Source organism: Podarcis muralis, chromosome 7, assembly GCF_964188315.1.
Source record: "Podarcis muralis chromosome 7, rPodMur119.hap1.1, whole genome shotgun sequence".
Taxonomy (NCBI): domain Eukaryota; kingdom Metazoa; phylum Chordata; class Lepidosauria; order Squamata; family Lacertidae; genus Podarcis; species Podarcis muralis.
The window spans coordinates 15,082,918-15,096,979 of record NC_135661.1 but is presented as its reverse complement, the minus strand read 5'-3'; the positions used below and the strand labels follow the sequence as shown (position 1 = coordinate 15,096,979).

Sequence of the window (14,062 nt, the reverse complement as noted above, 5' to 3'; positions counted from 1 at the left end):
AAGCCAATGCAATTCTGGGCTGCATCAATAGGAGTATAGCATCTAGACCAAGGGAAGTAATAGTGCCACTGTATTCTGCTCTGGTCAGACCTCACCTGGAGCACTGTGTCCAGTTTTGGGCACCACAGTTCAAGAAGGACACTGACAAACTGGAACGTGTCCAGAGAAGGGCAACCAAAATGGTCAAAGGTCTGGAAACGATGACTTATGAGGAAACGGCTAAGGGAGCTGGGCATGTTTAGCCTGGAGAAGAGGAGGTTAAGGGGTGATATGATAGCCATGTTCAAATATAAAAAAGGATGTCATATAGAGGAGGGAGAAAGGTTGTTTTCTGCTGCTCCAGAGAAGCGGACATGCAGCAATGGATCCAAACTACAAGAAAGAAGATTCCACCTAAACATTAGGAAGAACTTCCTGACAGTAAGAGCTGTTTGACAGTGGAATTTGCTGCCAAGGAGTGTGGTGGAGTCTCCTTCTTTGGAGGTCTTTAAGCAGAGGCTTGACAACCATATGTCAGGAGTGCTCTGATGGTGTTTCCTGCTTGGCAGGGGGTTGGACTCGATGGCCCTTGTGGTCTATCCCAAGTCTATGATTCTATGATTCTATGATTCTATGACTCTCCCACCCACTGGACCTCTTGGGAAGGAGGCACATGAAGAAGGGCCTCAGAAGATGATTGTAGGGTCCGGGTAGTGTCAGGCTTTGGAGGATCAGATCCCTCTCACGGTGGCAGCCAAGAGGCAGAGAAAGGATGAAAGTTCTTACCAAGCAATTTATTCAGTAATTCACAAAGCGTGACAAAGGAATGCAGCCTTCACTAAATAATGGCATTGCTCCAAGTAAAGTCCCCTCCCCTCCAGGTCTCCCCTATTCTACGTCACTCCTGCATCGGCTTATCTGAGCTGTCTGATTCTGAGCTCTCTGTTCTGCTACCCTCGATGCCCACCTGGCCCTGGAAGGGGGGCTGGTCAGGAATCCTTACCAAGGACACTGAGTCTGTCAGCTGTCTCTCCCCTGGTGCTGCTGCTTCTTCTGCTCTTCCTCTCCCAATATTTCCCAGCTTCTCCCCTCTGCAGCCTCTCAGTTATGCCCTTCTGCAAACCACTGTTCTAAATCTATACTGCCCTCCTGTTCTCAGGAGAAGGGGGGGGGTCCCCCCACCATTCCTCCTTAGTCCAGCCCCTGACTGGTAGGAGAGAGTCAGTCCTTGGTATAGTGATCCAGAGCACACAGCAACACAAGCAACAGGCAATTCCTGCACTCTTCTCCATCCAAACAAACACTTTTTTTTTTTTTTTAAAGGAAAGTAGCCGCCTGTCACTCCCGCATGTGGCTGGCAGGCAGCAAAACTGAACAATTAGAGCAGTGAGCATGACATATACACCCCTTTCCAAAAACCCCTGTATGGCTAGAGCAGGCAAACCAGGATGGCCAGGATGTGGCAAACCAGCCCTGGCACCCCACCCTGCTTTTCAAAAGCCCCTGCCTGCAAGAGAATGTCTCCTGCCCCTTTTTGTTAAGCAGCAAAGCAAAGAGAAGGCAAATGGGAATGATACCTTTCAGGTCTCCCACTTTTTCAAAAGGCAGCCCAAGCAGGGGAAGTGAAATGGCCCCAACACTTCTCCCACCCTTTGGGATGACGCAGAAGGAGGCCCAGGCTTCCAACAGAGTTGTCACTGCTGCAAACCGTAGGATGGAAAAACAAAGAAGCTGTGATCCTACTTCTGCTAATGGTAAGACATGCTGGACATTTTCTCCTCTCCCTGGAGAAATTCAATGAAATCCCACTTTCTCTGCCCATAAATAAGCTGGAGGAGTTTTAAAGACTGTTGCTCAAAGCTCTGTTTCAAATATTCCTGAAGATGCTTCTGTTGCCATTCTTCAAAATGAACACAAACTAAAGTCTGAAACAAATATTTCCTTCTCGTTAACTTTTTTGGGTTTTTTGACACATTAGTACACCAGAACTGCAACATGAAGGAGGCATCTCCTCAGCTTAATCTCTGGCCCCATATCTGCATACATTTGGGAGGCAGATTCCTTGGAGTCACTTGCAAGGAACAGCCCTTGGAGAAGCAGCTGTGTCTTAGCCGGAAGGATTTGTGCATCGAAAAGCCAGGATGGTAAGCAGAATTGTAATAATAATAATAATAATAATAATAATAATAATAATAATATGCCACCCATCTGGATTGTCCCAGCCACTCTGAGCGCCTTACAACAAATTATGGTTTTATGTGTTAGTGTATCCAACAGTTTCTTACAATTGGATCTTGTAAAATGCTGGAAAAGTTGCAGTGGAAAGGCAGATTTACACAGATCAGCAGCGAAAGGATAAGGTGCTTGAACGTTTCTCTGTCCTCTTTGACCTTTGGACCATCTACTGTCTGCCCTGCATTCATCCTGTGCCTGCAGACCTTTCAGGGTTTCCTGATGGTTTCTTTGGAACTTTGCAGAGGATTGGTTTGGTTTTTTTTAAATAAAAACTAGATTTTAGAAGTAGGCTTCTAAAAACCTTTACAAATCAAGTTAACTAGCATAACATTTCTGAGTGCATAATTCATTTTTTCTTGGGAGGGGAGTTACAAACACACCCAACACAGATTCTGGGTATTTTGGAGTGGTAATTCTGTGCCATTTTTAAAAAATGCTCAGTCTCTCAGTATTAGCCTCAACACAAGTTTGCAGAGGCCCAGTTTTGGGGACGGAGTGGGGACAGTTCAGAGACTTGGGGCAGCAGCTGCGGCTGCCAAGAGGACTCCCAAGGAGAGGGAAGAAGTGGAGGCTGAGGGAACCCGCCACAAGGGAGGGGCTGCCAGCTCTGCAGGCAAGAGGTGACACAACTGGGCTCCTGAGCCCCACAGGAGTCCGCAGAAAGAATGTAGTTGGTCAAGGGAGCCATGGACTCAAAAAGGTTGAAAACCTCTGCTCTAGCCAATGATCCCAAACTGTATTTGACGCTGGAAAAAAAGACACAACCACAGTATAGCTCAACTCTTGTTTCTTGGGTAGCTCACTGACAGTGCCAGAATGAGGGTGGTGTAGGCAGTTCCCCCACCCAGGTCTCCAAACTGAGCGGGTGAAACATATTAATAATAAAACCTATATTTATACGGGTACCTACTCAAAGTTAAACCCTGGGTTATTGAGTCGCTGCAGCTATGACATATTGCACTTGAGAGCATGCGCTGAATGGAAGGCGGGAGGCAGAAGGGTGCCAAATGAATCTTTGGGGCGCCAAATTTTGTCCTCGCTCAGGGCGCCATATTCCTAAAGTCTGCCCCTGCCACTGAGTGCGATGCCTTTTTGTGCATCTCAATGGAGCTGAAGTTCCTCCTCCTTGTGCTTGTTTTTCAGAAAGATCTCCTCAGCCTGACTGTCCTCTGTTTCAGCCTGGCTTCCTGCTGTGGATTCTGCTTCCAAGAAGTGCATAAAATAAGGGTTAGAAATGGTAAGGCTACCCGTTCCTTTTGTTAGGGAGATTGCTGGCCAGTGGTCCTTAAGGGCCCATGTGGGGTGGTCAGTTTACTAAAGACAGTCCTCTATCTGGAGGGGGTCAGGGGAAGTTCTCTAGATGAAGAAGCCCTCTTTTGGAAGGAATGGCTGGTCCAAGATCAGTTCAAAGAAAAATTAGAGCAGGGGCCCTGAAGTTGCTCACCAACAATGAGCACCTAGGAAGCCAACCAGTTAGCCATGCATATACATTGCACCTATACATATACAATAGCAGGTGCAAGGTTTGTGCAAATCTGAGCCCTCTGTTAGTAATGTCTTTCCTCTTTTTTGTGATCCATTAGTGGCCACTCATTGATATCTCTTTAGAGGAGCAAACTGCTAGATCAGGGGTCAGCAAACTTTTTCAGCCGTGGGCTGGTCCACCATCCCTCAGACCATGTGGTGGGACTGTATTTTGAAAAAAAATATGAACGAATTCCTATGCCCCACCAATAACCCAGAGATTCATTTCAAATAAAAGGACACCTTCTACTCATGTAAAAAGACGCTGGTTCCTGGACCGTCCACGGGCCGGAGTGAGGAGGCAATTGGGCCGCATCCAGTCCCTGGGCCTTAGGTTGCCTACCCCTGTGTTAGATGGTTTCCTGTTGATAAAGAGATGCCCTTGAATGTGCCAAGGTCAGAGGCAGTGTCCCTCTGCACAGCACTCCACGCCACCCAGTGCAGGCATGGGGGGGGGAGCGAGGGGTGAAGGACAAATGAAGCCCACCCAGCCCCCACCAGAGTGACACCAGCCCCAAGTGGCATGGCTGTTGCACCCCCCCCCCCTCCCCAGCTCTGAACCTTGTGAGGCTCACACAAGGCTGGGATTGAAGGGAGCATGGTTGCCGCATCCCCACACCCCCTCCCTGAGCAGCCTTACAAAGAACGGATCGAGGGAGGGCGGCACAAGAAGGGCGCAACAGCCATGGCATGCTGGGGGGCCTGCATTGGGGCACCTGCTTCACACCCCTTCAGAAACCTGCGCCCAGGGCCATGGCCCCTCTGGCTCTTCAATCTGCAGAGTTCATTTTATTTATTTATTTAGAGAGAGAGCGCGTGCAAGTTTTTAGCATTTGTAGAAACTGAGATCAAAATGTTCGCAGGTGTATTAATCATTTTATTGCTTGCTGGGGTCCTTTTGGAGAAAGGATGAGATATAAAAAAAATAAAAAAAATAAAATAAAATGATATGCAGGTGCTATTCTCATCATTTTAAAAAAAGTGAAAAGCTTACCTACTCCCACCTTTCAATTATTTATTTTATTTGGAGTATTTGCTTTGCTCTCATCTCTCTCTTGAAAAAAATCCTATGGACATCAGTAGGAGTTCCTATCTCCAAGTCTCTCTTTTCCCCCATAGATGACTTTATTTTGGTCATTCCATTGCCTGCTGGTAGGTGGAGAGGCTTGGTGGAACCTTGACCAGTTAGGCAAGAGTGGGACTGCACAATTCTTTAAGGTGCCAGATATTATCCCCATGTCTCTTTGTGACTATGGCCTGGTTCAGATGCTCAGTGGCCCTGGCAGGATTGCCTGTGTCTGAGGCCACTGCCATTTGCACATGCTCACTTCATCTTGGAAACATGGCTCTGTGAATGCACCTGCATGTCTCAGCCCCACGGAGGCCTGAGGATTCTCCTCATGAGGCTCCATGCTCCCTCACATGGGGGCAAACAAAGGAGCATGTGAGATATTTCTGCAACAGGCATCATTTTGAATACAGTTATCTTGTGTCTGGTTTCCCTGTTTGATGCTAACATGATAAAAAAGCAACAACAGCTCCATAAAGGAAGCAGCAGAAAGTTTCTTTCTTGTTTCCTTTTCAAACAAAGAAGCTCGTCTTATTTCTCTAGCAAGTGTCCTTCATGCATTCCATGACAGTATCTGTTTCACAGGTTAAGCCTGGGAATGTGGGAGCTATTATGTAGATTCCTGGTGACATAAGCCTTCTTTCATGAAACCCATTTCCCTTGCCTTAAAATTCCCTGGTGTCCAGGGGATTCCCGACACTGAGAGCATGTTATATATAAAAAAATAGCTAGTAAATGATTGCATCACATGGCAAGGAAGTGTATACGCTGTGTTTAGAACCCCACAACCTGATTCCCTTTTGCCTATCAGGTGTTTAGTGGGGTGCCTCTGAAAGGGGGGAAAGGTTTGACCTTGTGCAAAGTGTGCAATTACCGTACATTTCCTGGGTAATTACATTTCCTGGGTTTCATTGATACTTGGAGGTTGATGCTATTGCCAAGGAGATTGGTGGGATTTCTTCTCCCCCACCCCAGGTGAACTCCTGCGTCCAAGTGAGTGTACGGATATATATGACGGGAGCCAGCATTCATTGGGAACTGCCTGGAATACAGCTGAGTGCATGCGATGTGAATGCAAGGAAGGAGGAATGGAATGCTGTGCCAGGTAGGCAAAAACCCTGAGTGGGATTGGATTTATTCACCCTTTTGAAAGTAGGGTATTAGGAGTAGAAGCAGCAGCCCCTCTCTCCCGCTGCACATAGGGCAGGGCCTTTAGAAGTGGGAGATCAACCGTAGGTAGCTCCAGAACCAGTTAATTTTAGCTTTGCCTCCATGTTGCTTCCTGCTGAGTTTTGCTGAGACTAAGGAGGAGGAAGCTGCCAAGGCAGTGCCACCCCTGGACTGATTTGCAAGTAGGCAGGCAGGTTTGGTCAGACTACTGAGGTGGGTGGGTCAGGGCATTTGCCCTAATGGACCAGCCTCCACCAGGCAGGGCAAAGAGCAGTTGGAAGGAGAGCTTGTAGCCTCTGTAGGCGGGTGGAGATTTCTACCATCATTTGAGAGGGTAGCACATGCCCAGCTCTGACGATAATTCTGCATATGGATCCAAATAGTTCCTTCCTTAGTATTCCTCAAAAAAGAAACAACAAGCCCTGATACCCTCAGCATCATAGGAAGCTGCCGTATACAGAGTCAGGCCATTGGTCCATTTACAGTGCTCAGCACTGTCTGCTGTGACTGGCACTGGCTTTGCAGGGTTTCAGGTGGGGGCCCAGGTAGGCTGGCCCTCCCTGGAGAACCCCACAACCTCTTTTAGTGCTCAGCTCTGCTCCAGAAAGTACAAAGAGGGGTCTGAGCACAGTGCAGAGTCACTTTGCCTCACCATTGCAGGATAGTCCCTGGCCCTAAGCTAGTTGGGACTGTGTAGTTGACCACCAACACTATGAATTGGAACCAGAAACAAACTGGAAGCCAATGCAACTGATGTAAGACCAGTATAACATGGTCTTAAAAACATACACCAGAAAGCAAAGCAACTGTTGCCTTTTGTCCAAAGCTGCAGTTTCTGAACATTCTCCCAGGGCAGCTCCAGGGAAAGCATGTTGTAGTCATTGAGCCAGGAGATGATGAGGTGGTACAGGACTGGATGCAGGTGGTACATCAGCTGCAGGTGGGCAAAATGCTCCTGGGCACACCAGCCACCCAGGCATGCAGGAGCATTGCCGAATCCAGGAGCACTCCCCAAACTCTCTTGATAGACAGGGATGGGGAACTTTAAGATTGGGGGTCAAATGTGACCCTGCACTTCTCTCTTTCTGGCCCTCAGGGCCCTGGCAAGGCCATGGCTCATCCTGGTCATGTCCTGTACTCCTTTCAAGTGATGTTGCCTCTCTGAAATGGGACTTTGTTGTCTGGAAAGAGAAAAGTTCTGGCTTCTGCCTGGCTGGAACATAGCCTGTGATACAAAAGAAAGAGCCCCATCCTTTGCTCTGCACACTTTAGCCACCACTAACTTGTGCCCCTCCCCAAGTTGCCCATTGGGGAATGCAGCCCTCAACTTGAAAAGGATTCTTCACCCTGTTGTAAATCCTTATTCTTTATGAAAAGGTGGTCCATAAATGATTTAAAAATATAATTTTCCTTTTTCTTTTCAGATATGGTGGCATTCTAGATGTTGTAGGATGCAAAGCAGTGATTGATCCAGAAACGTGCCAGTATAAGTTATATAAGCTTGATGACCCCACAACGCTGTGTGCCTATTAATTTCCAGAGGGTCCTGGCAGTGTCCTCCCTGGGAGTTCACTCTCTTTTGAGGTGGCCTCTGGACAGACCCACTTTGGGGACTGTTTTAAGCCTCACCTTCCATGTGTCTCACCTGCCGAACAGCGAAACAGCTTGAATTTCATATTAACAGCGAAACAGCTTGAATTTCATATTAACTTAATGCTTGCTAAATGCTAAAACAACAGCAGCAGATTCTCACTCCCAGTAGAGAACATAAGTGATCTTCAGTTGTGGGGATGGCTTTCAACCCAAGAGCCACATTCCCTCCCCACAGGGCCAGTGGGGGGGGGGGGGCAGAGGGACAAAGTTGGTGCAGCAATAGATGTGAACCTGACCTTTGTACCACAGTCTACATTCCAGTCCCACAAATCTAGGGTGTCTCCCCCATCTTCCCCACATATCTCTCTGAACAATACAGTTCAGAATCACATTCTTGCAGATCAAAGCATTTGAGGAGGGGGCAGAGCAGGGCCAGAGAGGGTGTGGCCTGAGAAGGAGACAGGATTCGGGGAGATCCTGACATGGGGTGGATAGCGAGGCCTCCAGGGTTGCCTGGATCCCCCAGGCCTGCAGACCCACCACCACCACCTAAGGAACACTGACACCATTGGTTACCAGATATAAAAGATAAAAAGACTTTATCACAGAAGAACATCTTGGAAACATTTTCAACTACAGTAGTCTAACTAGGAAAAACTGGCAGGCACATGTTAGGATACCTACAGCAAGTTCCTTTGCGTGTTTACTTTGAAGTAAGTCCCCTCTGTTCCTTGTGGTGGACGTGAAGAGAGTTGGACCTGGTTTCACAGCTCTCTGTGCAGAAGAGCACATTCCTCTGTGGCCTACCCTCACGCCCGATGCCCTCCTGTTTCTTTGCTACCGGAATAAAACAACTTGATTTGTAATTCAAGGCAGCCTTCACAACCTCCAATCTGTGTTGTAGTTAGCAATAAATATGGAGGAGGGGAAGTCAGGTAAAAGCTAAACTTGCTCTGTTGTTTCAGCTGTAGCAGGAGAATGAAAGCAAATCCCCACCCTATAGTTAAAGCACATTCAATGCACACAGCTGCCCCCACCCCCAAGAATCCTGGGAACTGTAGTTCCCCCCCCCCCCTCACGGAGCTATACAGTAGGACATTGGAAAAGAAGCAAAGAAAATAAAGGGACTGTCTGGATGCTGTTATGTTTCTCATTTCTATAGTGAACGAATAAAAGCTAATCTTCACACTGCTCTCCATTGATATCTTTTCTTTAAAATGTTACAGTCATTTGATAGTTTCATCACTGCAGCTATTTTCCATGCTGTTTATTCCATGAATAATCAAGAGTCACACCAAACATATTTTAGTTGCACACAGTAATTTGTGGATTTTAATTCATTACATTTATCCATTAATCTTTCAAAATATCCAGATTGCATGCTTCAGGATGAAGAAGCAGTTAGAAATAGTGGCATATGAAGGGCAGAGCAATCCTCCCCTCCCCATCCTAATACCCAACCCAATGCTTTCAGGGGTTAGGATTCAGTGCAGCTGCTCCTCCCCTTCACTGGGATCCCCTGGGCTGTGCCAGCAGGGGAGGGGGCACCTTCAAAGAGTTGCCAATCTGCCAAAAGTGTGGAAGAGTGCATGCAACCCCTGGCAACAGCTGGTGCAAAATGGGGCAGGGCAGGTGATGGATCAACTGCATACAAGTTGTGTCCATTTCCTGGGCAGGAGCCCAATCGAGACTGGATTAACCAAGGAACTGGTGCAGTGAAAAGGGAATAATATATATACACCTCCTTCTCTCTCTCTTTCTCTTTCTTTCTCTCTCTCTCTCCCTCTCTCCTTCTGCTGTAGATGTAGTTTAGCAGGGGGCAGCAAGGTTTATCTTGCCTGGGCCAGATTGGTCCCACAGTGATCCCTCCATGGGCTGGAGTGTGTGTGTGTGTGTGTGTGTGTGAGCACGTGTGCCCGTGATTTTCAGCACTGCGGAAGTGAGTCCCTGCACCGCGCTGTGCCAGTTTAGCGCAGCGTGCAAGCAGGCGACTCAGTTAGGGGATGGCTCGGGGGCTGGTCAAACGACCTCTGGGCGCCGCTTCTGGCCCATGGGCCTTAGGTTGCTGACCCCTGTAGTGGAGAATCCTCCACTGCTTGCCTTCCTGGTTAGACAGGAAATGCATTGTAAATGCAAACACATCTGCAGATGTTGTAGAGCTGTAGTGAACAAAACTGAGAGGCAGTGTTTAAAACTGGGATTAGGATCATGAAAGACGATAATCTGTGTTGGTTTTGGTAGCCTTCCAAACACTGCCCTGGGACAACTGGAATTCTACCCTGAGGAAAGTGTTGCCAAACAAAGTGAATTTGCACAACCCCCTTTCTAAAATCTGGCTTTTCAGGGAGGGGTGTTGGTGGCAGAATCTTGACTAGAACGGATGGACTGGGAGTCAGAGAGGACAGGGAATGTTTCTGAAGCCCATTTTGGCAAGACCAAATATAGTTGCATCATCACAACAATATTTACAGCATTTCCATAGAGAACAGATTAAAGATTTGGATATCTGGCCTTACTGAAACACAAAAGCATTAGTTGACTTCCTAGTTTTGCTGTGCAGATGGAAAGTCTTCATGGTGAGAAATGGCTCCTAAAGAAAAGGAGTGTTCTATGGTAATGGCAGCAAGGAATCTACATTTATAAAAGGAGGAGAAGCCGAATGAAGGAAAATGCCTTTTTAAGCAGAGGTTGGATGGCCATCTGTCTTGGGTGCTTTAGTTGAGATTCCTGCGATATCATTCTTATTAGTGGATGCAGAGGCCAATAAAGAAGATGCCTACAGAGGCCTCCGCTGCCAACTGATGGTGCCCTTCTCTCAACCCCTTCACTTACCTGAAAGAGAGAGAGAGAGAGAAGCCATTCCTGCATGCATAGAATAGTCTCAGCAGGTGTGATGGCCAGTTTCCTGAGAATGGAAATCAGTTTCTTATTATGGCTTCACCATTGTCACTTAAGCTTCTGAAGGCTTCAAATACAGTGGTACCTCTGGATGCGAACGGAATCCGTTCCAGAGCCCCGTTCGCATCCAGAGCAGAATGCAACCCGCGTCTGCGCGTGCGTGGGTCGTGATTTGCCGCTTCCGCGCATGTGCATGACGTCATTTTAAGCATCTGTGCATGTGTGAGTGGCACAACCGGGAAGTAACCTATTCTGTTACTTCCGGGTCACCGCGGAGTGCAACCCGAAAATGCTCAACCCAAAACTACTTCAACCCGAGATATGACTGTAATAAGAATTTGCAAGATCATAACAGGTAATTCCTCATCCTCTCGGAAAAGCAGAAGTTTCAGAAATAAGAAGCGGCTGAGATACTGTGCAATGACATGTACAAGACACACACTCTCTGAGGTTGCTCACGCATGCCATGCAGGTACATGGGAGGGGTCCTGGTGGGGTCCATCGCTCACTGATAGAGCACCTCCTTTGGGGGGAAGGTCTGCAGCTCAGCACCAGAGGGCACATCTGTCCATTTCATTTCCCCTCAGGTTCTCATTTTCCTAAGCCTCAATTTCGTCTTCCACATGTTAGGGAGATTGCTGGTTACTTAATGGCCTAGGTAGGCTGGTCAGTTTACTGAGGACAGTCCTCTATTCTGCCCACAAGGCTCTATGCTATGGTTACCAGACGTCCCCATTTCCCAGGGACAGTACCCGGATATACAAATCTGTCCCCGGACAAAATCTGTCCCCAGAATGTCCCCGGATTTCATTTAATCTCCCTGGATTTATATTTTAAGTGTTGTAGATTTATTAGTAGGGAATGAATGTTGTGTGATTAATTCGACGGCACAAGACACATCATATGGGGACTTCCAGCGAGGCAAAATGGCGGGCGCCATGGCAGCGAGCAGCTCCTGAAGCCAGCCAGAGCCAACTGCACTACCAGGCTGGCAGACTGCTGCTGCGGCTGCCACTGCCAAGGGGGAACTGGGGGTGCCCGGCATGTCAAGTGGGGGGACCGCTGACACCCCCTGTGACCCAAATCAAGCCAGGCGCAAGAGTGTGTGGCCAACTGCCCAGTGGAGCTCTGGTGCCAGGAAAACCCTGGAGCCGACGCAGGGAGAAGGAGGAGCGGAGAAGGAGAAGGAAGAGAGAGAAAGAGGAAGGAGAAAAAAGAGGGGAGCCCTGACCTTGCCGCGCCACTGCTGCCTCTCAGGAGGAAAGGTAGGAGAGCACCGGAAGGGCAAGGACACGTGGCCAAGCCCAGGTCCGACCCGAGCCTACTTCACAGCAGCAAGCACTCTAAGAGAGCAGGCCGGGGTCCAGAGTAAGGTTGCATGACAGAGGAGACCACAGAAGAGAAGATATCTTAATTTTTTATTTTTTATTTTTTTCCAAAATGAATTTTTATTGGTTTATCATTATATATGCATATAAACAAATACAAAATATAATACATAAATTACATGTGTCATATCCAGTCCATGAATCATACATATATTACGCAGTTGTTTTAAGCTCCAGCGAGCCTTAGACTTCCCTCCACTCCTTTGGTAAGTGTAATGGGGTTGCTCGTGTGTAAGCCGGTGCCCACAACTGGCTGGGTTGCTCAAGTGAACCTTTTCTGTCCGGACAGCCACTCACCTGTGGCTGTCTCAATCGCTGGCAGAATCCGTCAGTGGGCGTTTCTTAAACTTCTTCCAACAAAGAAGTTCTTTCACGCCCAGTCTCCTCCTACTCTCCCTGCGCGGAAGCCTTCTGCGCAAGGAGGGCGTAGGCAGCAGAGGACCCTTCCTCCCCCCGCTGGTCCCCGGCAAGGAGTCATGTGACCCCCTCTCAGATTCCCCCATCTGCCGCCCTTCTCCACTGGAGCTAAGCTGATTCCCTTCCTCAGAAGATGGGCTGCCTCCCCCAATCCCGGGGCGCTCTCTGGGATCCCTCTGGAGCTTGCTCTCTCCCTCCGGCTCTGATGGCAGTTCCCTGACATCCACCTCCTCCTCAGGACCCCTCCCACTCCCGGCACCATTTTCCGACACAACCTCCTCTCTCTCCTCAGCCGACGATGCGGGGAATCCCCTGAAAGTGCTGTCATCCTCTTCTGAGGATTCAAAACCACTGGTTGAACTTCCCAGTCTGATTCTTCTCCCTCGGGCACCTCCCCTCCCTCCTCTTCGGAGGCAGGAAAACCCACAAAGTCCCCTTCGTCGTCTGTGGGTCCAAATTCTTCCTCCCAAAATCTAGCTAATGGTTTGGGCTTGTCCAGGAACAAACTGTGGAATTCTTCCACCAGATACTCGTCAGTGATTGATTCAGCCGGGACCCACGTGTTTTCCGACCTGGGTTCCCCCTCCCAGGCTACCAAGTACTCTACCTGGCGGCCTCGCCACCTTGAATCGAGTATTTCCGTGGCTTTGTTACAGTGTTCCCTCTCCTCGACTCGTGGGTGGGTGGTAACCCCTCCCTCCAGTCCCGGGAATTCCCACCCCTCCCTGTACGGTGAAAGTAGGGACCTGTGGAACACCGGATGTATCTTCATGCTGTCAGGCAACTTGAGTTTAAACGCCACTGGGTTCACCTGCTGCATTACCTCAAAAGGCCCCAGCCGCCTAGGCTGCAACTTCTTGCACCCTCCCTTTAGGGGCAACCCTTGGGATGACAACCACACCCGGTCTCCCACCCGTATGGCCTCCCCCCTCCCGACGGTGCCTGTCCGCCTGCCTCTTGTAAACTTCCTTGGCCCACTCTAAGTTCAGCCTAAGTTGCTGGTGTAAGGCCTCCATTTCCTCCACAAATTGCTCAGCCGCAGGTACGCTCCATCCTTCCTCCCCCCGCCCCGGGAATGCCCTGGGGTGACACCCGTAATTGGCCATGAAAGGGCTCAATCCCGTGGACAAATGTTCAGCATTATTGTACGCAGATTCAGCCAAAGCTAATTTCTCTACCCAATCGTTCTGTCTCTCGCTGACATAGCAGCATAGGTATTGCTGGAGTATGCCGTTCGCTCTTTCGGCTTGTCCGTTGGTTTCTGGGTGCCTCGCCGTCGAGAAGCTCACCTCAACCTGCAGCAAGCTCATGAGCTTCCTCCAGAACCGGGAAGTAAATTGTTTCCCGCAATCCGAAATTACCCTCAATGGAGCCCCATGCAGTCTAAAAATGTGATCCACAAACAGTCTGGCTGTCTCCTCTGCCGTTGCTGCATGTGAGCACGCTACGAAATGGCACATCTTTGTCAGTAGATCGACTACTACCATGATCGCTGTCTTTCCCCTTGACTTGGGCAGATCTGTCATAAAATCAATGGACACCACCTCCCAGGGCCTTTCCGGCGTGGGTAAGGGTTCCAGTAACCCCGCGGGGGCAGCCCTTTCCCCCTTTGCCCTCTGGCATCGGTCGCACCCTCTTACATATTCTCTTATGTCTTCCCTCACCTTGGGCCACCAGAACTGCCTGGTGACAAGTAGCATGGTCTTGTGCTGCCCAAAGTGCCCAGCTGTTGAGTTGTCGTGGAGTTGTTTAAGTACCTTCCCCCTCAAAGTCTCCCCCGGTACATACA

General features: G+C 48.9%; 1 protein-coding gene across 1 annotated transcript; it reads left to right on the top strand.

The window, feature by feature from the left end:
* Window positions 1–1,995: 1,995 nt before the first annotated feature.
* LOC144328378 (small serum protein 5-like) lies at window positions 1,996–8,626 on the top strand. The gene is made up of 4 exons (XM_077931259.1): window positions 1,996–2,123; window positions 3,358–3,451; window positions 5,783–5,912; window positions 7,402–8,626. Exons 1-4 carry the CDS (start codon window positions 2,121–2,123, stop codon window positions 7,508–7,510), a joined length of 336 nt encoding a protein of 111 aa, XP_077787385.1. The 5' UTR covers window positions 1,996–2,120; the 3' UTR covers window positions 7,511–8,626.
* Window positions 8,627–14,062: the final 5,436 nt, after the last annotated feature.